This window comes from Meleagris gallopavo, chromosome 8, assembly GCF_000146605.3.
Source record: "Meleagris gallopavo isolate NT-WF06-2002-E0010 breed Aviagen turkey brand Nicholas breeding stock chromosome 8, Turkey_5.1, whole genome shotgun sequence".
NCBI classification, from domain to species: Eukaryota; Metazoa; Chordata; class Aves; order Galliformes; family Phasianidae; genus Meleagris; species Meleagris gallopavo.
Window position 1 is genome coordinate 23,554,997 of NC_015018.2, and position 15,333 is coordinate 23,570,329.

Here is a 15,333-nt window from a genome sequence, read left to right on the forward strand (position 1 = left end):
AATGTAATTTTTCCCGAGGTTTGCTCCTGAATGACAACGAATATGAAAAATATTGCATATATAAAAAATGGAAATCATTTCATTGGAATTAGGTGTCATGCCATTGAGTGGCAAACTGCAAACAGGAGTGATCACTGTGGTTTCTCTGGGCCTACATGAGGAAAAATTAATTAGACCAGCTAGCTCAACTAGACCTTAAAAGCCTTTTGGTAATCACTGTATGATACAGCTTTTGGGGTAGCGAGTTTGCATTGAAGACCACGCTGCCATCCCTACTGACATCATTATTTAAAATGCTAAGGTAAGACTGGCTTCAGCCTGCTCACATATGCTGCAATCCTGCCATACCTCTCAAATATCTTAGGTCTTCCATATGAATTCTAAATAAAAGAACACAGCTGTGTAATTCTGCATGTGACTGTGATGGTGGAATATCAAAATGTAGCTGAATATAGAAAAGAAACAAAATTACCAAGTGAGTTCTTGGAAAATCTTTTCTATTTTTGAGCTCATCTTCTCATTGTCATCTATTCTTCTTTGGAGAAAGACCTCCATTTCTGCCAGAATTAGGGCCAACCATTTCACCTGAACAAGCGACATATGACATTCTAAAATTTCCCCATTTCACACGTTTGTCAGGATAGGCAAGAAGAGAAAAGATAAGATCTGAAGGAGACACACATATGTATAAATATGCTGGCTCAGAGTTCTGTAGTCTGATCAGAAAATAATTTATTCTGTCTTGTCAGATGTATCTGTCTCTGAAGATAAGAGATTTCCACTTTCATGCTTTTAAGCTAAACAAATAGTCCACTAGAGTTTTCCAGAAACACTCTCTATTAAGAATTGCTCCTGATGCTATAGAAGTGGTTATGCACTGGTGCAGATATGACGTGCTAATGGAAGAGAAAGACTCCAGAAGATTATGAAAATGAAATCCCTTAATAGTTTTGGTTTTTTTTGTTTGTTTGTTTGTTTTGTTTGTTTGTTTTTTAATATGAAGAGAGAAAAATCATACCAAAAATAAAATGAAATCATACCAAGGTCACAAATATCCCTATCAAATCCTCTCACGTTAATATGGCAATGTTTGCTCTGAAGAAGAACTAGAGCTGGTTTATTTTGTTGACACTTCTGTTACTCTGAACAGAACAGTAGCCAGACATAACCTACCCAACTGGATGCAGTTTATTTATGCTGTCTATTCACTTCACCACCAGCCTAACATTATTTTTAAACTCCCTAGAAATTTTTAGTATATACTTTGAGAAATACAGTGGCAAAATAAAGCATTTACATACCAGCTGCTCACTCTTGAATTTATTTCGTCTAGCTAGACAAAAATTTTCCCATATAGATGGGTCTAAGCCATTGGGCATGTTCTCAGGATTATCCAATTCATCCATGGCTTTCGTTGAACAGGTGAGTGCATCTTTGTAATCTTCAGCTGACAATGAACAACTTCTAGAATGGTTTGAAGTGTCCAGATATATTTCTGTCATTACAATCCCAGTGTATATACACAGTACATACAGTATTTACTTTTATTCTTACATAAAAGAAACTTACATACAACTATGAACATTTCATATTCTTAATTTCTCGCAAAGAAAAAAGGGTAAAACTACATCTTGCACAAAATAAGAATGTTTATGAGAACTGATGATTATTTAGATTGCATTTTAAATATATTTTGTGGTGTAAACCAGGGAACGTAAGTATTCAAAATAACAATTGTTAGTATGATAGGAAATCAACTATAGCTAACCATCTAGTTAAAAGAAGGCAATCTACTGATTATCAAAATAATTGCTAATTATTTCAGTAATCCAAATCTTACTTTTGAAATATGGGAAATATTAGTATTTAAACTATTTTAATCAGGGTTATCTTACTTTGGTCGACATTTGTAAAGTTCCAAAAGTTCATCAAGAAGATCAGCAGGAACATCAGCAAACTTCTTCTTAAAACCATATTCCAGATTCTAGGAGGAAACAGAATGCTTCCTGGTCATCACAATGTGATTTTTTAAAAGCAGCAACTTGTTCATATCTTAGTTTACTTCATTAATGACTGAAATTAAGTAGTGATGGAGAATATATGCACATAAAACTTTCAGAAGTGGTCTAGATTTCCTCTGGAAAAACATGCTTAGAAAACTGAACTCATACCATGCTTAAAATACAGCATGTTCTTCTCATTACCAAGACACAGCAATAACTATTTTATTCCCAAATCTGCCTGTGCTTATCTGGAGTCTCACCTTATCTTCAGCTACTGCATTATCATACTGTTCTGTGTAAAATTCAATTTTCTTTTTTGTAGTCTCCACTGTTCTCGCAATCTTGACCTGTAGGAAAACCAGAAGATTTCAAGAATGAAACTCAGCCAGCAGAAGTACTGATAAAACTGACACCTTCTCAATTCTAGAGAAAGCCATATGAGCCATTTTTAAGAGCAATATAATGCCTTCTTCAGAGTTATTTGTGGATACAGCTCAAAGGTGAGCAGGCATGAAATTCAAATATTCCACAAATGAGAAAATTGTGTATTCTAAGTTTTCTTTTTATATTTTGAATATAAAGACTAATGATGATATTCGTTCTTACTTGTATAGATATTTCCTTTTCCTTTCATGTAATCACAGCTAAGATTGGTCGAAAATTCTCAAACTGTTCAGTGGAAGGTTCTTAATTCTGGAATGCAATTGCCCTGTTTGAATGCCTTGTTTGAAAGCTCATCTGTTTAATCAAGGCTGTTTAAATGTTTGTACTTTGCTTTGTTGTATTTGACAGCTTGCATAAATGAAAAGATATGGCAATGGCAATATTTAGAAAAACTTGTAATGTAAGATGTATTTTGAAAAATGTAACTCGCTATACCCTTTGCTTCACATAATTTTAAAGCCAGTTCATCCTATTCAATGGCAGGGGGCTAGATGTCTACTTTTGCACCTCCACAAAGTGGGCAAATAGGATAACATTCTCTCATGAGACAGAAGCAACCTGCAGACTACTGTTCAGCTTGCATGAGTCAGATGGGTTTGGCAGGAAATAGAAATCACAAGTGTCAGACAAAAGCAGTACTGTGGGCAGGAAGCGCCTGTAGCATTGAAATCCAAATCTACTACTTGTGCTCCCCAGACTTTTTGTTGACTGGTATATGGTTTGGCAAGGACTGGCAAACTCTTCAGGAGGTGAAATTCACCGATAAGTCTATAACCACTTCATACACTGGCTATGTTCTGCTTCAGTGGTCAGATACCCATGCTCCCTCTACCTATGCTTTGAACTGGCAAATACAAGTCATGTGGCCCTGGACTACATTAGCAAAGCCAGCAAAAAATGTGATTCCTCTAAGCATTGTTTGTGTGCATTTTTCTAATGTAAATGGCATCATTACTGGTCCTGTCAGCTTGATACTGGATACTAAAAAATACTGCGTGTAACAAACAAATAGCAGCATGCCATTTCCAACGTATGAAGTTTTTCCAAAGAATGCCAGATGAACAAAGATAACTAGCTGCTCAAAACCATACGTGTTTATAACCCATGTCTTATGTACATCTTAAGAAAATATCAACAGATCCATAAACTGTCAGAAAATCATTCATAGCAAAATTGTGATTTGGAAAGAACAGTTCTCAGAAGAAATTGTACTGTAATTATATATTTTTCCTAAGCATTCCAAATGATAACTTACTTTCTCTTTCTGCTTCTTTACCAGGAAATGACCAAGTCCAGCTTCTCTACTGTCCAACTCCTCATCCAACAGTAAAGAATAAATGAGATTGACAATTTTGAGTTCTTCCTGTGAAAAGATTGTAATAAAAATTATTAACGTTTCTGCTGCACAGAGGTATAGATGAAAAACTAATGTTGTCTGCCATACCTGATAGATGACCTTTTCTAAGTTCACTTTCTTTTCAAAGAGTTTGCATACAGTCTTATCAAAGTTTTGTGTTGTTTCCTGGATGGAAGCTTCAAGTTCCTCCAATTCATTTTTCAGTGCCTGGGGAAGAGAAGAACAGAAGAACAAATGTTTCATCTGTAAGAACAAACAAACTCTGAAGCAGTATACCGAGGGATGCTGGAGAACGCACAGTATAGAACAGCATATCTTCAGTATAAAGGTTTTCTTTTCTTCTCGTAAGTTTTTAAAGCTCTGAAGTGCACCAGAGCCATTCAATATTACTAATGCATAAACAGTAAACAGAATAGCCCTATCTGAAATTAATCGAATCAGAGTATTGAAATAAAATATGTATTTTTTTAATTTACCTTTAAAGTATGACCATTTTTTAAAATTGCTTTCATTTATTTAAAGAGTTAAAAAGCTATTTTCCTTCCCTTTCATAGCAACTGAGGTGTATAAGTTACTTAATTTTTTTTAATCAAAATACAACTTCGTATTCCTCTCAGTGATTCTGAACAGCCATTTAAAAAATGCTACGATTCTGTATTTTGTCTTATTAAAACAACAGCTACATTCTGGAAGTAGTATTTTGATGACTGTGGTAAGATTTATTTGAATCCGTCCTAACAATAATGAGAGTTGTCCCAGGGAATGAAGCTATACATTTCCATCTTGAAAGGAGAGTACTGCCAGGCTACATCGGGTTTTTTTTGTTTTGTTTTGTTTTTTCTGCCAAATACCACTTCAAAGGTGAAATAACATTATTTGTGTATGGCATCACCAGCTCCAGGAATGCAACCTGAAAAAAAAAACATCTTAGAAATACTGGTATATTTGGAAATATAAAGTATCTCTTGTCAAGTATCACTAGTTTTGGTACATACAAATTGTTATGAGTACAGACTGCCTTTTTTTACTGTTTAAGCTATTACTTACTTAATACATCACATGATCTTTGTTATTCACTTGTTCTTCACTTGTTCTATTTATTAGTATCATTTTAGAAATAGATCCTGACAAAAATCAGAAGCATTTTTCATTAACAAAACCACTCCTTTTCTCATTTTAATTTACCCTTCTATACTTTTCTTTTTCTTCATTCAGCTCTTGGACTTTTTCTTCATATTCTCTGAATATTTTCTTTTCTTGATCACTCCATTCATCTTCAGGCTTGGATATAAAATAAGGCGGAGGAATATCCTGGAAGCATTACAGAAAAATATGCTGCAAAAGCAGTATTAAGTCTCCACCAGCACACTAGGAAAGAATACACATCAATTTTAACGAAAGGAAGTATTGGTAGCTATGCTTCAAACTGTAAGTCCAAGTAACGTGAATGTTCTGTTTCTCTGGTCTCTTGCTTTTTGTGCATATATATGATTGTGTTCTTTACCAGTTACTTGCAGGAATTTTCTGGTGGATCTTGTACAATACGAGTGTGGCAGACTCAAATATCCTATTTGTCATACAAGATGTATGTTTTCTGTACACATTCCCAATTCTAACTCCACCCCTAAGAACAGTTCTAATTTCATGAAAGAGAACAATCCTAGGAAGAGAGCACGAATCTGCCCTTTATGTTTCCTGTGACACTCCTTCACAATCTTTTCTTCCTTTACTAATCTAATAACTTTCCTTGCTGAGTTAAATGGAACATGGTAAGATCACAGCCATAGGTAATAGACTCGTCTCCCTCAAAAAACAGTTGTTACAGTGACACTACTAGATTATATTCTTATGGTGTTCCACTGTGATAGAACAGGTGTTGATGACCAAATGCAGGCAGCAGAGTCATGCATACTTGAGGCCACTATATGACCTCTTCTGGAATTTCTCTAGACATAACACAATAACATAATTCTACAATTCTCTGAACTTCTTTCATTACTCAGAGTGGAAACACTTGCTAGTTGAGATTCACTTAGAAATCGACAAGCTATCTAAATGATATGGCAGAAACATAGCTTACAATTTTCAAGATATCTTCCTGCGTGACTTCTAGCACTCCACCCATCATGTCATTGAGAGCACGCTGTCTTTCACTGTCCTGGGAAAAAATGAAAAATATATATATTTAAAGAATGCACAATAAGTGCATTAGCTGCAAGTTTTGGGAATTGTAATAGTGCAGTTCACCTCTAGAACATAAGTAGGATTTGAATGTGTCACTATTAATGCTCTTTGAAGGTGTGTGTGAAATACACTAAAAGTCTCAGAATTTCTCCTGATGATAATATACCAAATAACTTACTAAAACTGCAATTTTGGGCAGCTTTAGAAATAGTATGTATGCATAGACTACTCCTGCCCAGTTGGCAGGCTAGGATGAAGGAAGCTGTAGTGCCACTACTAGTGCCAAAGAGACTGTCCATCTCTTTGGGGGCTGAAACCAGCTTAGGATTATCACAGATATATTTTAAAGCCAGAGAAAGCATTACGATCATATAGCAAACTCCAAAGAAAAGTCAGAGAATCTCAACCATGCTACACTAAGCCCAAAGCTCAGGACTAAACAGCAGCATACATTTAAAGATGTTTCTAGTCCCAAGTCTCCCAATATGGTGTTTTGCATTGCCAGTAAGCAAATTTTTAGTAACTGGAAGCATAACACCAAATCTTTTCTTCTCTCAGCTGGTCTGTGTAACCTGAGAGTAAATGAAAATAAACAGAAAAGGCATATTTCATTATTACTTAGCATTTTTACATTTATTCTCCTGTACTACATTGGTGGTATATTCCAGTGCAGTATTAAATAAGACAAATGAGTAACAATCGCCTGTTCACTACAAAGGATGCTGCTTTAAGTACCAGAGAAGCAAGGTGTCTTTCCATTTCAAGTCTGGTCAGCATTTCTGCTTTCTCTCTCTCTTGTGGAGTCAAGTATTTCTCAGCTTTAATCTGAAAGTATGAAATCATGTCTTTATCAGAGTTCCAAACATTTTCTTTGAACATTATCATACAGGGACTAAAAACATTTGGAAAAATGGTGTAATAATTTTTAATATTCACATTTTTAAGTCCAGTTCTATGATAATATACATCATGAACAAAACTGTTCCCTAGAACAGCTCCAAAAGCTATGAAATAGCTATGAAAAGCATATTTTAGCTCCAAAAATACTGAAGTATGAACTACATCATTTTAGCTAACATTAGTCATGTTTTGAGAATTTATTTATTATTTATACATAATTAATTTTATGTAGAAGTACATCACTAACTGTGCTGAAGTGCCTAGAAGCTGAGCTCAGAGACTGAAGAAAAATGAGGGCAACTCTCACCTATATAAGTTAATCCTACCAGACTGGTTCAAATCTTATAACCAAGAATGAGGATAAATTCTACCATCACTTATGACTGATAAAAAGCTTAATTCAGTATTTTGTTCATTTCATAGTGACTTATTAGGGGTTTTCTACTTTAAAATTTAGGAAAGGGGGGAAAGAAAGAAGAGCCAGACAGGTGATTTTAAGTACAAAGACACAATTTGTTTTGATGCTTTTCAATACAAACAATGGCTAAAAACAAAAAGAATCAGAGAACTATTTTTGTGTGGGTGAATGTGAAAGTTTTATTTTTCAGATACCTCTGAATCCTGAACAGTGAGCACCTGCTCTGGTTTCTCATCACATGTAAGACCTGGCTCCCACACTTCCACTTGGAGGTCAAGTTGTCCCAAGATTTCTCGGATCCTTATGTTTCTTTCTTTAATTCGTGCTATCTCCTGCTCCTTTTGTTGAGCAACTTTGTCAAATTCCTTATTAAAAGCAGTTTTCACTTTGTAAAGGATGTCCTGAAATCCAAAAAAATAAAAAGAAACCGCAATGCTGCATAGGTCCTATTCTTCCATAAATACTACTACTTTGGAATCATAGATGTGTGTATTTGCATGTGTGACAGGGAAGCTTGTTAATTCTTCCTTGTTATAAGGGCAGAGTTCAAGCTTTGTTCAGGGGGCAAATTACTATTTTTTTTTTTTCTTTTTCTTTCTTTTTTTTTTTAGAAATTTTTATTCCTTCTCTACTACATATTTGCCATTTAAAAAAGATTCTGAAAGAAACAGGGTTGCAAAAACAAAATAAAAGAATTAGGTTGCCTTCTTGCTATTTTTTGCAGTCTTTGTCTGAAGGAAGGAGCTTCAAAGAAAAAGTAAAAAATTACACAATTCTAAAGACTGTAAAACACAGGTGAAGAAGCAGAATTAAGTGCACACTTTCCTGATTTTTAAGGATTGTAACTTGCAATTTTGATATGTGTTAATGTGATTTTCTGTGTGACATCTATAAGTGAACGATTTTTAAAAGCATATATCCTTAATAGACAAATTCTTCCTTTACTCTAAACAGTTGACCTCAGCAAAGACAAGTACAATATAAAGAAGGAAAACCACGTGTCTCTTCTGCTGCATCAATTTACTAAACTGAAACACAAAAAGAATTTCAGTCCTATCATCAAGATTTATATTTTGAGTTGCTTAGATGTCTACAATTTCTATTACAATAAATACTTGTGTCCAGGATTATTTAATTGATTACTAATACAGTAATGAGTTAGGATGTAATAAGGGAGGATAGCAGATAAGGTACAATGTTGCTAGGAGAAAAAAGGTTCTGCTCAACACCTAGCCAGCCCTCTGTCACTCACCAAGCTCACTGAAGTGCTTCTACAATTAGAAATAGAATATGCATCCTTAAAGCCATATAGTAAAATGATCTTGTTAAATCCCAGCTTATATTTAAAAGATGAGTGTTCCATGTGTTTCTCCCTCAACTACTTCAAACATCAATATGTCTAACAGATTTCATATATTATAATGCATAATCACTAAGCTCTGCTAGCATTAACAGCCTCAAAGAGTTCTAAGGAGGTAGTGCTTAATGCTAGTTTAACCATTTCTACCTTTGTAAAGTATCATCACTAGAAACCAATTTTTTATCATGTTTATTACTAAATGCACTGGGGCTAGGGTATAAGTAGTAGGAGAATCTCATGTTATGAATAATGACAAACATTAAATGCTCCTAATGAAGGCATGGTAAGTTTGAAAAGAAATAAGACGTTTTAAGTATCCACCCCATCATCTTTAGTTCAGCAGCATGTAATAAGTAAAGAGGACATGTTTTCAGAGAGCATGCTGAGATGTGCAAGCTAGCTTCATCTATAAAAAACTCTTAACCTAGTGAACAAATACAAAGACCCTCAAATTGGATTACCAGTTTTGTACAAACATTTTTCTTCCAGACTTAAGCTGGCAAGTTCACACGGTGGTCTTCAGCACCTTTATCAATGACATTGACAGTGGGATTGAGCATACACCCAGCAAGCTTGTAGGGAACACTAAGCTCAGTTGACACAATAGAAGGAATGGATGTCATTCAGAGGCTTGAAAAGTGGGCCCATGGAAGCCAAGTGCAAGGTGTTTCACATGGGTTGGGGCAATCCCAGATTTTACTCAGAGGATGGTAAGGCACAGAAAGAAGTTGCCCAGGTAAGCTGTGGATGCCACATCCCTAGAAGCATTCAAGGCAGATCATACAGAGCCCTGAGCACTGTGGTGACAATTCTGCCCACGTCAGGGGTATTGGAAATAGATGGGTCTTAATGTCCATTCCAGCCTAAGCCATTCTATGAATCTATGATGAGCTTCTACTACATCATGTGCAATTACCAGCTTTCATGAACAGATCTATGCAACACTCCATTGTGCAGCATAATTAGGCCCAGAATCTAACAGAGGCTGTGACCTCTATGTGGACCAACAGATATTACAGTGTCACTGTATAACACAAATTTATAGTCACCTTCAGTAATACTATCTGATTGACTTTCTGCTCTCTGGAGTGCAAGTCCAATTGGTGGTAAAGTATAGATGTGTCTGCACCATACTGAGAACTCAGACTTCCAGCCAGGCAGCAAGATGCAGTATCACCAGCCATGACTTCTCCTGTATTCTCTTCTTCTTTGAATAACACAGTCTCAGACTTAGTCTCAAGAACTTTTTCCTGAACCTGAATATTACAAAAATAAAACTGTTTTATTTTGCACACAATCCTGTGGTACTTGCATAAAAATGTTCTAGAGGTGATATTCAGCAATTAAACCTTGCCCAGAAAACAAAATAAGTCATAATGATCATATCTAGAATACTGGGTCCAAGTTGTGGGGTTCTGCAGCACAAAGATATATTGGAGCAAATTCAGTGAAGAGCCACATACACAATTAAGAATTTGAAGTACCTAACATATGAGGAGAAGCTGAGAGAGCTGGGATTATTAAGCCTCAAGAAGAAGATTCAGGGGAAATCTTACTGATGAGTATAAAAACCTGACAGTGGGGACCTAAGACAACAGAGCTGGACTTCTCTCAGTGGCATCCACCGACAAGTTAAGAGAAAATGGTTGCACATCAAAAATATAGTAAACCTAATTTAAATACAAGAAAACATTTCTAAAGTAAGTGTTGTCAAATACGGAAACAGGTTGCCCATGAAGGTTACGAAAAACCATGCTTGGAGATGCTCCAAACTTGAATGGACATGACCCAGAGCAAATTGCTTGGAGCAGAAGGGTTGGATCAGATGACTGCCAGAGGACTTCCAAACTCAACTACTCCACAATTCTGTAATACTGATATATTTGTTCTGAGTAAAAACCACATTTCATCTTCTCATATCTTTTTATTTTTACTTGGACAAATTTTACAGCAAGAAATGAATCCCTGTAAAGAAGAATTAAAACGCCTGTTCAGAACATCCTGATTTGAAATGCTGCCCAGAGAGGTTGTGCAGTCTTCTAAGGAGATATTCAAAACACACCTGGACACTTTCCTGTGTAATCTACTCTAGGGAACCTGCTTGAGCAGGGAGGTTGGACTAGATCTCCAGAGGTCCCCCTCTAACCCCTGCAATTCTGTGATTATATGAAGAGACTAACCTTAAGATTAGCTGCTTCAAGCTTCCTTAAGTGCAGAACTTTCTCCAAAGTTCTCAGCTCTTCTTCATCACGTTTCTTCAGGGGATAATTCTTCACATCCAAAGCTGTATGGAAACACTGTTCAAAACAAAAACAAAACAATAAAAAAAAACAAAGTAGAAAGGTCTTCATAAAGTACCCATTAATTAATTTGTTTAATGCATGCATGCTAAACAGTTGCAATGACTTCTTAAAAATCTGGAATAAAATAACAGACATAGTAAAAAAAAGACAAAAAATCACTTGCCTTTTTGGTAGTGACAAATGTTTGACTTTAAATTTAAATTTTCTTTTTTTTCTTACCTCCCTTTAATAATTTATGGATACAGCCTCTTTATCCAGAGAATTCTACCAGAATTAGATTTTTGTAAAATGACTTGGTCTTTCACCATTGTTTTGATAATACAGTATAATTAATGTCCCTCTGCTCAAAAGTGACAAAAATAGTGTTAAATTTTGCTGTTATCTTCTCTGTAGTAGAAACCATATCAACTACACAGAGAAAAATAATATTTACTACACCTTTAGCAAAACTGTATAAGAATATTCTTTGAGATCAAGGAATTAAGGAGTTATTTATTTGCTTATCAGCACTCTTATCAACCCTGGAAAATATAATAAGTTAGGCTCAGAGGAAGTGAGAATGAAAAAGTTGCACATGCCCTAGGAAGAAGTTCTTTCCCACACTACATGTAAACCAGACTGGGTTTACATACATAAACAGCTTTATCTACTTCAGTAAATGATTTAAATACTCTTTTTTTTTTCCTTCTACTCAGCAGTGAACAGCAATTTTAAGACTACTCTTTTTGCTCTTCAATTATTCTTTTTAATTTTTATTACTGGTTTTAAAACATTCCCCCACTGCACCCTGTCCCCACCCTTCCATCATACCCTGGCCACTTTTTGTTCAGCCTCTGCTTGTGCTCTTTCCTGCTCTTCCATATCCAGGTTGAACTCCTGCTGTCCCAGGTGTCATGCACCTATTTAGTTTGTCTCTCACCTAAAGGAATGAATAAACTAGTGCACAAAATTAGGTGAAAACCAGAGGTTACCTTAACTGCCCGTCCTTTTACACACATGGAATCCCAGCACTCATGTTTGATGATATCCTGCAAGTAGCAATTAGCTAAGATCTCCATTTCAATCTTCTCCCTTATCTTTCAAGATAAAGAACATAGATTAACAAGATGTGGTGCAAAACAGGTGATTTGTATCAAGTTACTGAAATAAACACATCAAAAGAATTACTAATATTTCATTATATTGGACCATCACAACTACCTTTTCCAAAAAACTTGTATCACACAATACTGACAGGAATAATTTTAAAAACTTAAGCAATGTTCCCAAGGACACAGTGTCAAAACTACAATTACTGGCATAGATCACATTCCAATTAGCAGTGTCTAGATAAACAGCTTTATCTACTTCAGTAAGTGAAGTAAATACTCTTTTTTTTTTTTCCTTCTACTCAGCAGCGAACAGCAATTTTAAGACTACTCTTTTTGCTCTTCAATTATTCTTTTTAATTTTTATTACTGGTTTTAAAACATTCCCCCACTGCACCCTGTCCCCACCCTTCCATCATACCCTGGCCACTTTTTGTTCAGCCTCTGCTTGTGCTCTTTCCTGCTCTTCCATATCCAGGTTGAACTCCTGCTGTCCCAGTTTCTCAATGTCTGGCACCTGTTCATTTTCATGCATCATTTTCTGGATCTTATGTATAAAATAAGCATAAGAAAAAAATTAATTTAACATGAATAGATGAGGTGCTATTTTTAACTACAAAACTTAATATCAGAGAAAATGATTTTAGTTAAGTAATGCCTCCTATTTATTTCTGTGGAAACTACAATAGATGCAAAGAGCACAACAACACTATCTAATAGAGCAAATTCTCACAAAACGCTCTTTTTCAACATAGTCATCAATCACTATTAGAAAAAAGTAGAGTCAGGAAACAGGTGGGAGGAATGGATCTTATCAGTATCTATAAATACATTATAAATATAGGCTCTTTTCATTGGTACCTAGTGACAGGACAAGAGACAATAGGCACAAATTCAAACATGAGAGGTTCTGAGCTTTTTTTTTTTTTTTTCCCCTCTTATGAAGGTGACACAGTACTGCAATGGGTTGCTGAGAGAACTCACGGAGTCTTCATCCTTAGAGATAATCAAAATTTCTGGACTCTAACAGAGCACTGGAGCTGGTAGCCATAAGATAAGTGGTCTTAAAAAATGAAAATAAAAAGAAAACAAAAATTACAAACTGGTAAGGGAGTCATCCTTTTAAGAAACTCACAGTTTTATGCAGCTTCGTAATTCCCATTTGAAGCTCTTTCTTCTGGTTGGCAAACCTCTCAGTCTCTCCTCTAATGACCTAACATACAAAAATATTGTTTAAAGACAAGAAAGAGACAAGAAAAGAAAAAGAAAACAATGAAACAATCTAAAGGAACATTATCTGTACAGAAAAGAAAAAAGCCAGAGGGAAATAAGTGAAACAGACATAATGCTAATTCAGAGGATGTCTCTTAGAATTGCTCAAGAGAAAAACTGTACAACCAGGTTACATTGCAAACAATAGAGCTTAAAATACATAAGAAGGAAATAAGCACAAGTGAAATGATTACAGGCACATTGAACTGAGTAAAGCCTATCCCAGAACTTGTTAGCTGTGGTATATTCCTTAGATTTTTCATTAGCACTAAGCACTTGCAGTGGGATATATAAAAACTAAAGTAAATTAACATCTGCTACTTTTTTCCAAAGCAGAGAAATTTTGTTTGCTGCTACAGTGTTCCTGATTCATCTCTTAGAGAAAATTACACAATTGCTCTCCAACCCTAGAATTTGCTTTCTAGAATAGTTTTACAGCTTTATGTAAGATGGTGGCTACTGATTGCATGAAAGTGGAGTATGATTCTTACACTGGATGGAGCCCATCCTCTAAGAGTCAGATGCAAATTTCCTAACTCATTAACAAGCATCTTACACCAATCTGGGACCATTAAACTTTGTTTATCACCTGTACCTAGAAAATAATTATACATGGAAGTTTTGTGGATGCACAGTCACCCGGATCTGTCATAAAAAAACTATAATGCAGAAACCAAAACATGAGTGGCAACATCTAAGAAAAAAGAATGCACACCTGGGAGTGGGATGGAGAAGATTCTACTTTCAGTGGCAGGTGCATTGATATCTGCCACTTGTGAAACTATCAAAATTTGGAAGGTCATTTCTGAGATACATTCAGCCCCAAAAGCTGGACAATATGCACTTCTCTGGCTCATGTCATAAAGAACCTGCTAGAATCCATAAATTCATATTTCTGAATATACAAAAATCTATACTTAATACAGACTCTCAAAGCATTAAATCTCCTCCCTACAAACTGATACTTCATGCATTTTTACTTTGGTTACATAACACCCTTACTTCACCCTTAACCTGAAATAAATACCAAGACTTTTTAGGAATTAATGCATTATTGCTGAGTACTAGTTTGATAGCACTGTGGAATTTATTATTATAGCCCCTGAGAAGAAGAGAACCACCCCTTCCTGGTTTCTAGTACTGATCTTCTATGCAAGACTTCGACACACATGGAAGTAAATGCCTTCATAAGTTTCTAAAGGGAGACAAGTTTTCTGGTCATCAAGTTTGCTCCATGGGTAGAAATGGTCCTTTGGTCTTTAAAGCTCCTGTTTTTCTGGGTGTCTGCCTTAAGACACTTTAAAAATACCTTTAAATTTTTAGAAAATACATTCATTTACAGCATATAATTCAGCACCTAAAATGGCTACTGGCTTTTGAAATCTTTGGTATGAAAATACCTTCTCTGTTTTCTGACATAACCAGGTCATTTCACTAGTACTGTCTGAATGCAAACTTGTTAAGTTTCCATCTTCTGTCACTGCTGCATTGGAAGGTTCAAACGGTGACTTCTGGAAATAAACATATAAAAATTCATCCCAAGTATTTAGATGGAAGGAAAGAGAACAAGAAATGAAAATCAATAATTCACTTACATTAGAAGCAACACCACCACTGAATTCCAGAGGATGTTAGTATATTTATTTCCTAATTGTTACCTAATCCTAATCATTGCAAATCTATGCTATTATGCAAAGACTTTTGACTATAATGAAATGAGTGTACTAAACTCCGTAATCACTGCCCTTCTTTATTTCAGCAACAAACATGCAACAAGCAACTCACAATGTATAGCAGTAATATTACACTGTGAATGACATAACTTTGTATGAGAAAAAAACAAGTGAAAGCAAAGATACGAAAGTTGTCTTCCAATAAACTTCAATTTTCTCGGTAATACTGTTCCATAAATTAATAATTAACCATAACCAACCTGCCATGGGTATTCTTCTACTAACATAAAAAGATTAGAATTGATTTTTCTTTTTTTCATTCTTTTCTTTT

The 15,333-nt window shown here is 35.3% G+C and overlaps 1 protein-coding gene across 3 annotated transcripts in view; it reads right to left on the reverse strand.

Moving 5' to 3' along the window:
- The window catches only part of LOC100543316 (cilia- and flagella-associated protein 43-like), a 42,174-nt gene continuing 26,841 nt past the window's right edge, over positions 1 to 15,333 (reverse strand). Inside the window, exons 20-35 of one of the 3 annotated variants that reach the window (XM_031554495.1) lie at positions 14,730 to 14,840; positions 13,193 to 13,270; positions 12,479 to 12,604; positions 11,941 to 12,045; positions 10,847 to 10,963; positions 9,716 to 9,922; positions 7,501 to 7,707; positions 6,724 to 6,813; positions 5,885 to 5,962; positions 4,990 to 5,115; positions 3,892 to 4,011; positions 3,703 to 3,810; positions 2,264 to 2,350; positions 1,896 to 1,984; positions 1,302 to 1,464; positions 1 to 585 (exon numbers count right to left, since the gene is read on the reverse strand). In XM_031554495.1, the coding sequence (XP_031410355.1) occupies positions 469 to 585; positions 1,302 to 1,464; positions 1,896 to 1,984; positions 2,264 to 2,350; positions 3,703 to 3,810; positions 3,892 to 4,011; positions 4,990 to 5,115; positions 5,885 to 5,962; positions 6,724 to 6,813; positions 7,501 to 7,707; positions 9,716 to 9,922; positions 10,847 to 10,963; positions 11,941 to 12,045; positions 12,479 to 12,604; positions 13,193 to 13,270; positions 14,730 to 14,840 (1,929 nt within the window). In that variant the 3' untranslated portion in view covers positions 1 to 468. Of the gene's footprint in view, positions 586 to 1,301; positions 1,465 to 1,895; positions 1,985 to 2,263; positions 2,351 to 3,702; positions 3,811 to 3,891; positions 4,012 to 4,989; positions 5,173 to 5,884; positions 5,963 to 6,723; positions 6,814 to 7,500; positions 7,708 to 9,715; positions 9,923 to 10,846; positions 10,964 to 11,940; positions 12,046 to 12,478; positions 12,605 to 13,192; positions 13,271 to 14,729; positions 14,841 to 15,333 lie in introns of those variants that run through there. The other 2 variants (XM_031554496.1, XM_031554497.1) reach the window with 2 other exon arrangements.